The sequence below is a fragment of the Vombatus ursinus genome, unplaced genomic scaffold (assembly GCF_900497805.2).
Source record: "Vombatus ursinus unplaced genomic scaffold, bare-nosed wombat genome assembly UNPS02014786.1, whole genome shotgun sequence".
Taxonomy (NCBI): Eukaryota; Metazoa; Chordata; class Mammalia; order Diprotodontia; family Vombatidae; genus Vombatus; species Vombatus ursinus.
The window spans coordinates 4,514,657-4,526,521 of record NW_020954564.1 but is presented as its reverse complement, the minus strand read 5'-3'; the positions used below and the strand labels follow the sequence as shown (position 1 = coordinate 4,526,521).

Here is an 11,865-nt window from a genome sequence, read left to right as displayed (position 1 = left end):
ATCATCATCATCATCATCATCATCATCATCATCATCATCATCATCATTGTCAACACCTCTTCTCTCCTCTGCTTTAGGCCTTCAAAAGTGCACTGATGAGTTCCTATTGGTGTTCGGGAAAAGGAGATGTGATTGAAGACTGGTGCCGGTGTGACCTCAATGCCTTTGATGCAAATGGACTCCCCAACTGCAGCCCTCTCCCACAACCAGTGTGAGTATAGCCCATTGATATCCTCCCGATGATCGTCTATGCTCAGACCTTCATCCCTAACTCTCCCACCCCTAATCATCTTTCTGTTATCAGGCACCACTATGTAGTTTCTCAAGTTGATGCCTAGTTTCTTGACTGCATCTTCTTGGAGCTCAGCAACCGTCAGATATCCTGAATGAGTTCTTGTTGCTGATAGGGATAAGTGTTTTGTTTTGTTCTGTTTTGTTGGCTATAAGAGAAGGCTCAATGGGCAGCTGCATTAGTAGGTAACAATTCATATTCCCCTCCTATAAAGGCCTGCTCTGATCCCTCATGATAATGCCAAGGTAGCTCTGGTCTTTTGATAGCCAGACCACTGACTAAGGCAGGGCCCACCTAACAAACCAACAAGGCGGCCAGTATTTCACATCTGGTGATGGACTTCATGTTATTCCATATTGGGAAGGCTTATCACTAAAAGGTTGACCAAAATATGATTTAAAAATTGTTTTTTGCAAAGCAATAATGGAATTGTGATCCCGTATATATATATGTATATATGTATATATGAGAAAACCTAGGCTAATTAAGAGCAGGGGCCCTCCAACTATTGAACCAATCCCTTTTGCAGAAGGATTCTTCACTTTGTAAAAGGAGTTTATCTCCATAGTCTAGCTCTCCCCTTGTGTGTTAATTCTTAAATAAGTAAATATTTAACTGAAAGTCTGAGAGCTTGGGGGAGCAGGGACATGGATGGGGGAGCGGTACAGTGGAAGTCAGAGAAATCAAGGGCAAAACTTGGCCTGGGCATTGTTTCATCCAAGAATTGTAAATTTCTTTACATAACAGGAAGGCATCAGCTTGATGACCAGTCAGGGAATCTGCAACATCTCCGCTTTCTCAGACAGTGACCTATCTTATCTAGGAACTCTTCAGAGTAGCCTGATCTGGAACCTGGGGGGTGAGGAGCAGTGTATTTTGGGGTGGTCATGCCAACTTGGACAACAACCAAGCAATCTTCCTTCTTTCACTCCACTCCAGACTTCGACTGTCCCCTGGAGTAGAACCTTCCAGTACTGTGGTCTCCCTTGAGTGGGTGGATGTCCAACCAGCTATCGGAACCAAAGTCTCAGACTATGTTATTCAGCACAAGAAGGTGGATGAGTACACAGATACTGACCTCTATACTGGTAGGTAGATATTCTTCAGGCACAATGCTGCCATATCTAGGGATATTTTTTCATTAGGATAAAACATGAGCTCATAAGAAAACCCTGAGTGGAGAAGGGTTCCTACTGTTCACTGAGGCTGTTGGAGGATTTGTATCACCTTACTGGGTTTGAAGAGTTGAGGAGATCAATTGCTCCTTTTTTATCTGGGATGTGTTACTGTTTTGTCTTGGGCTTTTAGCTGCTATGATTTATGCTTACATGTTGTTACTGCATAGAAGGGTGGTAAGAAACAGAAATAGAAAACCAAAGACCAGTTCAAGCTCCAAGGGAACACTGGAATTTTTTTCTCTTGCCATGAAGGTCTTGTTGTAAGATGTCAACTTTGGGGAAAAACTTAAGATAAGAGGATTAATACATAAGCTCATAGATTTTAGAAATGGAAGGGACCTTAGAGAGCACAGAGTCCAGGAGTCAGCAAACTATGACCTACTGGCCAAATGTGACCTGTCATTTGCTTTTATATGGTCTGTGAGCTAAAAATAGTATTTGCATTTTAAAATACAAATTTTATTGTTATTTTAAAATTATAAATACCATTCTTAGCTTGTGGGCCATACAAAGACAAGTGACAGCCATATTTGGTCAGCAGGCCTTTGTTTGTCAACCCCTGATCTAGTCCAAATGCCTTGTATTACAGATGAGGAAACTAAGGTGCACAGTGGTTGTAACTTGCCCCAGGTCATACAGGTAGTAGTAGCAGATGCAGGTTTTGAATCTGGGTTTTACAGTGCTAAGTATATTTTACCCAGATACTAAAGGTAGAGATGTATGTCATGGACAAATGGTGAGGGACTTGGGCTAGAAGTCAGGAAGACCTGGGTTCGAATCATACTTTTGACACATACTGACTGTATGACCCTGGATAGATCATGTAGCATCTCGGTAACCCAGTTAGCTCTCTGAAATTTTATGATATAAAGCAACTGGTGATATGCAGTGTTAGAAGAGGGGCATCTCAAAAGGCATTTCCTACACCTGTGAAACTGGTAGACTGAAACACAGATAAAACTCCTCTGGCCTATGTTTTATCACCCATAAAACTGCAAGGATAGGGGACCAATAACAACAACTTGTCTTTAAAATAATATTGGGGGGCAGCTTGGTGGTGCAGTGGATAGAGCACTGGCCCTGGATTCAGGAGGACCTGAGTTCAAATGTGGCCTCAGACACATAATGCTTACTAGCTGTGTGACCCTGGGCAAGTCACTTAACCCCATTGCCTAGCCAAAGACCAAAAAAACACATAAAGTAATATTGAGGAAGGTGAGAGAATCTCGTCAAAGGACCAGCGTAAAGAGGACATCTAGAATAGAATGGGGGAGGCGTATAAGCTTTTGATGACAACCAACAATATAAAACCCAGATTCAAAGCCTGCTTCTGCTCCTACCTATGTGACCTGGGGCAAGTTACAACCACAGTGTACCTCAGTTTCCTCAACAGTAATATGAGGGAGTTGGACTAGATCAGGGGTTTACAAATTATGACCTGCTGGCCAGATGTGGCCTGTCAATTGTTTTTGTATGGCCCACAAACTAAGAATGATGTTTATAATTTAAAAATAATAGTAAAGTTGTATTTTAAAATGCAAACACTATTCTTAGCTCATAGGCCATACATAGTTGTGCTCTGAATCCCAACTATCAGTTACTTCCCTAATGCCCTGGCTCTGTTTAGAATCAAATAAAAACTGGTATCTGCCACTTAAGAAGGTGGTTGAAATCTTTGCATGCGGGCTTATGGTACTGTAGTCTTGGAATTTGCCTTGTCCACCTCCACCAATCTGCACAATTGGTAACTTCCACTGCCCATGCAGTAATGGTATTCTTTTCATTCCCCTATCACTTATGTACTGAAGACTTCTCTGGACTCTGCTTTGAATGTGATGAAAGAGGGTTCTGTGCCATGATAGCCTTTGGGGTTCCATCTCTACCAGTTCACTATTAAAAAAGGAAAGGATTTCTTTCTCACTCTCTAACTACCACCTCTCTCTCTCTCTCTCTCTCTCTCTCTCTCTCTCTCTCTCTCTCTTTGTCTCTTTCTCTCTCTTTTTCTATTGCTTCCTCTATGATTGGGAAGAAACTGGTCAAGAGAAGTTTTTAAAGTGGAATTGGCCAGGGAGGGACATAGAGCCCAGAGCAAGGATGCTATTGAAGGCCAATTTGGCTGGCAATGGGTACACCCAGATCATGAAGATTGTTAAGTGGAATTGGCTAGTAAAGAGCAGACTTATGTCTGTATTGCTTCCACCAAGCAATCCTATCCCAGAGTTGTAACTGGGAGTTGGCATTTGTTCTGCTGTATTTGAGTCTGTTATTCTTTTAAAGTCTATCCTTTCTTCTGTCTCTGACTCTCTCCCTGTGTCTCTCTGCCTCTTCATATTTCTGTCTCTGTCTCTTTCTCCCTCAGTCTTATTTCCTCTCTCACTTTCTTTTTCTTCCCCCTCTCCTCCTCCTCCTCCTTTTCCCATACCTTCTTTCTCCACTCAGTCTGTTCAGGAATGTGAAAAATGGGACAACAAAATGGCACTATTGACTTGTAGGCAACAAGTCAATGTTAAAGGAAGACCTATAAAAGAAAAGAGTAAAGGAGAAACTGAGTCTCATCTTCTCCCTGATATTATCTCCCTACTGTCTTAGGCAGGCTAGCCTAAAATGATCTCTTCCTTCTCCAAATTCATACCTTTTGCTTTCAGTATCATTTAGTTAGCAATCATACTCTTCCTTGTGCCATTTTCTGTTTTGTTGTCTTGAATTGCTATTTAATATCATGACTTTTCTTTTTAGCTACATTCTGAGTACCTAGCAGGCAAGGAAAGGATCATGCATATCTTAATTCCCTACCTCACTAGGACCTAGTAGAATTCTTGGCACATTATATGTAGTAGTACTATAAAAATGGATTGATTGACAATGAGGTAGGGGGTGAGAGGATCACAGATAATTGGAACAGCAGAAATAGAGAAAATAATAAATGCTTTGGAGCTCCAACCCTGAAAAAAAAATTCCCTTTGCCCCATCTATTTATCCCCGTCCCACCAAATATAAGCTGATTATTCTATTTTTCTCCGGCATGACTACAGTGCTGACAATATAGATAATTACTTCATGAGAGAACAGTGACAGTGAGGGTAAGGGAGACAGAAAAGAAGAGAGGGAAAGGAAAAGAGAGAGGGGGAGAAAAAGAAAGAAAACAGAAAGAGATAGCACTACCATGCTCTGAGTCACCCAGGTGCATAAGTGAAGTCTTCATTGACTGTTCTCTTGCCTTTAGGCCCACATTTCCAATTAGTTGTCATTTCTAACTCAACAACATTGCTCACATCAGTCTTTTTCTCTCCACTCCCATGGCCACCACCCTAGTTCAGGGCCTCATCAACTCTTGCCTACTCTATTTTAATCACTTTCTAATTGGCTTCACTCCTTCTAATCTTTCCCCTCTTCAATCTATCTTCCACATAGGTACCAAAATAATCTTTCTAAGCACAGGGATGGCCATACCATACCCTTGTTTAAAACATTCCCTATTGTTTCTAGAATAAAATTAAAACTCTTCAGCTCATTACAATCTAGTATCTTTCTAGGCTTATTTTCTGTCACTCCCCTTCAGATTCTTTATGTTTCAACCAGACTGGGCTGAGTTCCCTGGATTCAACAGTCTTTCTCCTACTTCTGGGTACAGTATTTGCAATAGAAGTCCCCAATGCCTAGGATGCACTCAGTTTTTATCTCCACTTTTCAGCATCCTTTTTTGTTTCAAGGATCAGTTCAGATGGTGCTTCCTCCCCAAAGCTTTCTCTGATCCCCCTTCTGAGAATTCCTTCTCTCCTTTCAAATTATTTTTTAATATGTGACATGCAAATGATATCTTCCAGTGTACTGTAAGTTGTTGGAAGATAGGAGACTGTTCTGTTCTTGTCTTTGTGTCCTCAGTACCTTGTATGGTGACTTGTACACACTTGTTGCTTCATCATTATTCGAGTAATTAATTTGAAAGAAGGGAGAGCCAAAGCAGGGGGAAGGGTAAAAAGGAGAGGAGGAAGAGAAAGAGGAGAGGAAGAAATGGAGAAAGAGGGAAAGAGAAAGGAAAAAAAAAGGAGAAAGAAAACAAAATAACAAGCAAAAGAGCTTGTTTTGGGCAGAGATTCCAGATTGCTCACACATTTGGTCAGGTGAGGCCAGAGCAGGAAAACATGGGGTTTCTCCTTTGATCTCTCTGATTTCTGCCGGGCAGCCCTAGAGCAGCACTGGCATTATTTATTTATTCTTTTTTTTCCTCTTTTTTTTTTAAATTTATGGTTGCCATCTGTTTGACACCCTATTGAATTGGCTGCTAAAATGCTGTCCCCTCCCTGCCTCCACCCCCCCAATTCCCACCCCCTCATTCAACCCCTCTCTGTTCTTCTAGAGGAGACCTTGTGCTTGTTTCAAGGGTTGAATGGGAAACCAAACCTGAGCTGAAGAGTTGTCACGTTCCCGTTGTTTTGACCAGAAATGGTTCTTGTTAGTAATGATGATTTTTTTTTTGCCTGTGTACTAATCATCTGTCACCCATATGAAAAACAGCCCTTGGACCTTGGGTTCTTCCATGTTTCCTCACCCGAAGAATCCGAAGGAATGGCATCTTTGAACTCTTAGTCTAGGGTGGTAAGGCATTCTTCACTGAATGAGGGTAAAAAGGTTGGGTAGAGAGGTGCTTAATTTTGCTAAAGGTTAGCTGGGAGGCAGATGGGTTGCTCTGGGAGCTTGGGGGTATGATAAGGGTTGGAGCCCAGAGGAGCCACTAGGTCACACCCTCAAAGGAGACACAGGACACAGATGGATCTCAAGTGAAGTGGTATCATATGCATCGCCAGAGGGACAGGAGAAAGCAGATGGCCACTTATGTGGAATAGAATAGATGGGGGATGGAAGCTGTCTTCCTTTCTGGCCCTGGGGTGGGCTTTTCTAATGAAACATACAGCCTTAGGGCCAAATGCTTATTTTTTTTTATTATACCTTTGAAGGATTCATGTAATCTTCGAGTAAAAAAGAAATGCTAGATTATCTAGTCTACCCCCTCATTTTACAGATGAGAAAACAAAATCTGAAAGAACATGAAAAAAAATCAGATGTGACAGAAGAAGACCTGGGTTCAGATGCTGACTCCACTACTTACTACCTGTAAGGCTTTGGGCAAGTCATTTAACCGCCCTGGGCCTCAGCATCCTAATCTTTAAAATCAGGGGATTAGATCAGAGGCCTCTGAGATCCCTTCCAGTTTTCAGCCTGTAACAGAATCATCCCAAGAATCTACTTATTCAAGGTCATACAATGAGCTTGTGGCAGAATCCGAATGATTACCCAGGTGTCTCGACTGCCAGTCCAGGATTCTCTCCCAAACCCTCTTTGCCTCCCTCCTGGGTCTCTCTTTCTGGAATTTTCAATCAGCTTGTTTCCTTTTTTTCCTTTTGAATCACAGGCCCCTCTCTTCCACATGGGGATTCCTAACTCGAGCTTGTCTGCAGGCAGGGCTGATGAGTTCAAGGCAACCAGGTCTACTTCCTTCAAGGCAAACCAATTTTCTCTTTTACAACATCACCCATGCTATGGAAGGTAGTAGCATCTGGATCTGGTCAATGGCCCAGGTCCCGGCCCCCTTTTTCTCCTGGCATCTGGGAAACTTTGCTCTTTCCCCTGGCTTGCCAATGATGTTTCTCTCTCTCTTGAAGTTACAGCAGGCATGATGAGTCTGTTGGCCTTGCCTGTTCACTACTGAGCATCAGGCCCAGCTCAGGGGGAGCAAAGAAAATAAGCTCGGCTTCAAGAGCAATCTCTTCTCTTTTCTTTTCCTTGCTTCCCCCTACTCATACACATAGCCCGCTACTCTCACAACCCTCAGGTTTCTATTCGATCTTAAAGGACACATTCTTGGGTCCCCATCTTGAGACCATCTGAAGTTAATAGGGCTGCTCCAGAGGTGAACTTGTGTGAGAAATAAGCCACAGTTTCAACACATCAGGCGGGCGGCAGAGAAGATGATGGTGGAGCAATTCCATCCAAACTGTTTATTAAAACTTGTGGAAATTACTCATAGCTCCGTGCGCGACAGCTTTGGAGCAGATCAGAGCCCTTTTTTTGAAGGCACATGGGGCCCTCTCTGTCTGCCTGCTGTTGGACCAGCCACAGAGTGATGTCATAGGAGACTCAGGCTCTAAGCTTGGAGAGAGGCAGAGGGAGGGAGCGGGAGAGGGAAATGTGTTTTACAGGGTGAAGTGCACACTGGAATGACTGTGAACATCTGGAACTGATATTAGGAGGTTTGGAAAATGTTTCCTGTCACTCCAGCGCTCTTCAGTGAGGGGGTTTGAAAGTGAAGGGCCTCTAAAGGAAGGCTGCGTTCTGAGGGTCTTGTTCTGTTGGATCACCGTGCCACCCAGTCTGCATCTCTCTCACCTCCTGACAGTCTGATATATTCCAAGGGCCACAGCCTGGCAGAGGCCTCGACAGTGAGGGATGTTTGACACTGGAATGGGGGTTGAAGGAAGCTGGGTAATAGGAGAACACATCCTCTGCCCTTGGTGAGAGATGGGATATGGGTGACTCAGAGTGGACTGGCTGAAGCCAGGGGCATATAGGAGTTGACCTTTCAACATATAGGAGTGGGCATAAAGGAGTGACCTGTAGCACTAAGCTCCATGCCTTGTCTTTGTCTGGGGGTGGATTGGCCTGAAGCTAGAAGGATTTAGGAATTGAATTCTTAGTTTACCCGCAGCATGAAGCTCCAGGCAGCATCTTTGTTAAGTCCCCAGGTAGCGACTCTCATCAGGGCTTCTGTCCAAGAGCACTTGATCCTCTGATGAAGTTGCTGGCATGGAGTAGGGAGAGATACCTAGAGGTCAGTAAGGAAGAGAACTGAAGGGGTCTGGAGAAGGCATCATTAGACCTCAGTCCAGACATGGAACAGTGATCTGTCTCCTGTCCCAAAGGATAGCTCTGGTCTGTTAAAATTGAAGGCTTGGGGTGGCAGCTTTCAGATCTAGGGAAATTCTCCCAAGCAGGTGGAACTATACTGACAACCTGGATCAGCTTCTGAAGAAGACAAAGCCAGACAAGGAGACTTGAACAGTGAAAGAAATTGGAGATGTTAAGGCTATGGAAGAGAAGACTTAGGAGAGATAGAATCTCTGTCTTTCAATTATTTGAATGGGTGTGAAGTGGCAGAGAGATTCGGCTTGTTCTGTTTGGCTCCAGAGATTATAACTCAGCAAAGCCATGGCCACGTAGATAGGGCGCTGACCTTGGAGTTGGAAAGACTTCCAATTCTGCCTCAGACACTTTCCTGCTGTGTGTCCCTGGGCAATTTTCTTAATGTCTCTGTGCTTCAATTTTCTTATCTATAAAACTGGGGGAGGGTGATTACTGCATTCAATGACCTATAAGTTCATTTCCTGTCTAAAATCTCTCATCCCATAAACTATAGAAAGTCAGATATAGACTCCTTATGAGCAAAACAAAAACACAAACTTCTTAACAATTAGATCTGTCCAAAAGTGGAGTCAACTACCTTAAATGTTTATGAATTTGCCATCATCACTAGAAACCTTGTCATAGTGGATGCTATAAAAAAGATTCCTTTCCAGGTATTGGTCCATATGAGCTCTGAGATCCCAAGTCTATGACTGCATCCCTTGTTGTCTCAAAGCATTACTGATCTAACCCTAGGTAGAAAATTTCTTTAGTGGTTGCTATTACAGATATACCTGGTAGCATAGTGGCTAGAATACTGGAGATACAAATACAAGGGAAAAAAAAGATAGTCCCTAATCATGAAGATTTTATAATCTAAGAGAAGAAGAAGCATATAAGAGGAGCTTGAAGGGAGCAGGTCCAGGCAGCTGCATGGTAGACATATAACTGGAAAGTGGCAGTGATGTGGAGCGTTGGTTCCTAAGAGATAAGGCAGAAGGTCCAACTATCAGAACTCAACATACAAGAGGAATAGTTAAAGGTTCTGGCAGGACAGCAGTAACAATGATGGCTCTAATGCAAGTATCATGGTGAGAAGATGTCCAGGTTTTATCTTATTTTCGTCCTGTCCAGTTGTTGAAAATTATTTTTCCTTATAATGATCAAATCAATAAATACAATTTTTATTATACTCTAAGGTTAGCAAAAGGTTTTTCTCCCAACACCATTAAGAAATAGTATTCGTATATGTTGTGACCCTCATTTTATAGTTGAGGAATTTTGGACTCAGAGAAGGTGAAGTGATTTGCCCATAGTCACACAATTAGGAAGTGACAGAGCCTGGATTCAAATCCAGATCTTCTGACTATAAGAAAAAATGGGCTAACAAAGTGTGTGAAGAGTAGTGATGTGAAATCTGTCTGTAAAGTAGGCTGAAACCAGATTATAAAAGACTTTAAATGCCAAATTGTTTGTAATTAATCCTAGAGGCAATAAGATATCTCTGAAAGCTTTTAAATAGAGGATTAATGAGGTCAGAAAATCATTTTTGTTAACTGTGAAAGACAGATTAGAGAGGGGAGAAATTGGGAGTAGGGAGACTAATTAGGAAGCTATCAATGAGAGATGATAAGAACAAAAACTAAGGAAAAGGCTGTGTGAATAGAGAAAAGAAAATGGATAGAAGAAACGTTGTGAAGGTACAACTGGCAAATCTAGTCAACAACCATTTTTTTAATTGCCTACCATGTGCTAGGCAATGGGCTAAGTGCTCAGGATGCAAAGAAAGGCAAAAGGCATTCCCTGCTTTCAAGGAGCTCACAGTCTAATGGGGAAATGATATATAAACAGATATATACAAATAAGATACATACAGGATAAATTGGAGATGATCATAGAAGAAAGGCACTAAGGGGGATAAAGGAGGATGCCCAATTCCATGGCTTTTTGTAGAAGGTGAGATTTTAGCTCAAACTTAAAGGAAGCCAGGGAAACCAATGGGTGGAGATGTGGATCCAGAATTCCAGCACGGGGGAGAACCAGTGAAAATGCACAGTTGGGAAATGGAGTGTCTTATCTGAGGAACAGCAAAGAAAATATTGTCACTGGATCCCAAAATATATGGAAAGGAACAGGTATAAGTAGAATGGAAAGGGGTAATGTTATGAAGGAGTTGAAAATTCAAACAGAGGATTTTATATTTGATCCTGAAGGTAATAGGAAATCACAGAGTTGAATGATTTGGGGGGGTAGGGTGGGTTAACTTGGTCAAACTTGCACTTTAAGTATATGAATTTGGCAACTGAATGGTGGATGTACTGGAATGGGAATGAACTTGAAGCAGGGAGATGAACCAGAAGGCTACTCTAATAGTGTGAGTATGAAGTGATAAAAGTCTGCACCAGGAAGATGGCAGTGTCAGAGGAGGGAAGGAGGAGTAGCTGAAAAATGTTAGGAAGGTAAAAAGGGCAGGACTTGACAATTGATTTAATATAAGCAATGAAAGAAAGTAAAGAGTTGAGTATGACACCTAATTTGTAAACCTGGTTAACTGGGAGGATGAGAGTACCCTTGACAGTGATAGAAAAGTTGGAAAAAGAAGAAGGTTTGGGGAGAAGGGTAATGAGTAAAGTTGTGAACGTGTTGAATTTACGATGTCTATGAGATATCCAGTTAGAGTCCAATAGGAGGTTGGAGATAGAAGACTGGAGGTCAGGTGAGAAGTTAAGGCTCAATAAATAGATCTGAGGATCATCTGCTTAGAAATAGTGATTGAATCCATGGGAGCTTGTGAGATCACCAAGCAAAATAGAGAGGGTAAATATATGAGTGGTCAGGATAAAGCCTAGGGGGACACTTACAGCTAGTGATCATGACTTGGATGAAGATCCAGTAAAGGAGACTAAGAAAGAGCAGACAGAGAGGAAGACAACAAGAGAAAGCAGTATCATGAAAACTTGGAGAAGAGGGTGGATGACAACATTTAAGGCTACAGAGAGGTCATGAAGGATGAAAACTGAGAACAAGTCATTATATTTGGTGATTAACGAGTCATAGGTAACTTTGGAGATATAAGTTCCAGCTGAATGATGAGATCAGAAGCAAGAATGTAGAGAATTAAGAGGAGATTGAGGAGAAAGGACATGGAAGCAACAATTGCAGACAAGTACTGGCAACTGATGGCATTTTGGGGTTGTAGGAGAGGGAAGAGTCAAAGCTGACTCCAAGGTTGCAAACCTAAGTTTCAGGAAGAATGGAGATCCCATGAACAGAAATGGAGAAGTTTGAAGGAGTAATGGGTTTTTGGAGAAAAAAAGATGAGTTATTTTGGATACATTGAAGTTGAGATGCTTTCAAGACATGCAGAAGACATATTCGGTAGGTAGTTGGTAATTTGGGAACAGAATACGTGGGAGATATTATTGACTGGATATGTAGATTTGGGAGAGAATTACACAGACATGATAATTGAACCACAGGAGTTAATATGAAATTAAC

The 11,865-nt window shown here is 42.1% G+C and overlaps 1 protein-coding gene across 2 annotated transcripts in view; it reads left to right on the top strand.

The window, feature by feature from the left end:
* LOC114047046 (astrotactin-2) overlaps window positions 1-11,865 on the top strand; it is a 1,078,351-nt gene that overhangs the window by 811,291 nt on the left and 255,195 nt on the right. For both annotated transcript variants that reach the window (XM_027867720.1, XM_027867721.1), the window contains 2 exons: window positions 78-211; window positions 1,232-1,380. In XM_027867720.1, coding sequence (XP_027723521.1) covers window positions 78-211; window positions 1,232-1,380 — 283 coding nt within the window. The remainder of the gene's footprint in view (window positions 1-77; window positions 212-1,231; window positions 1,381-11,865) is intronic.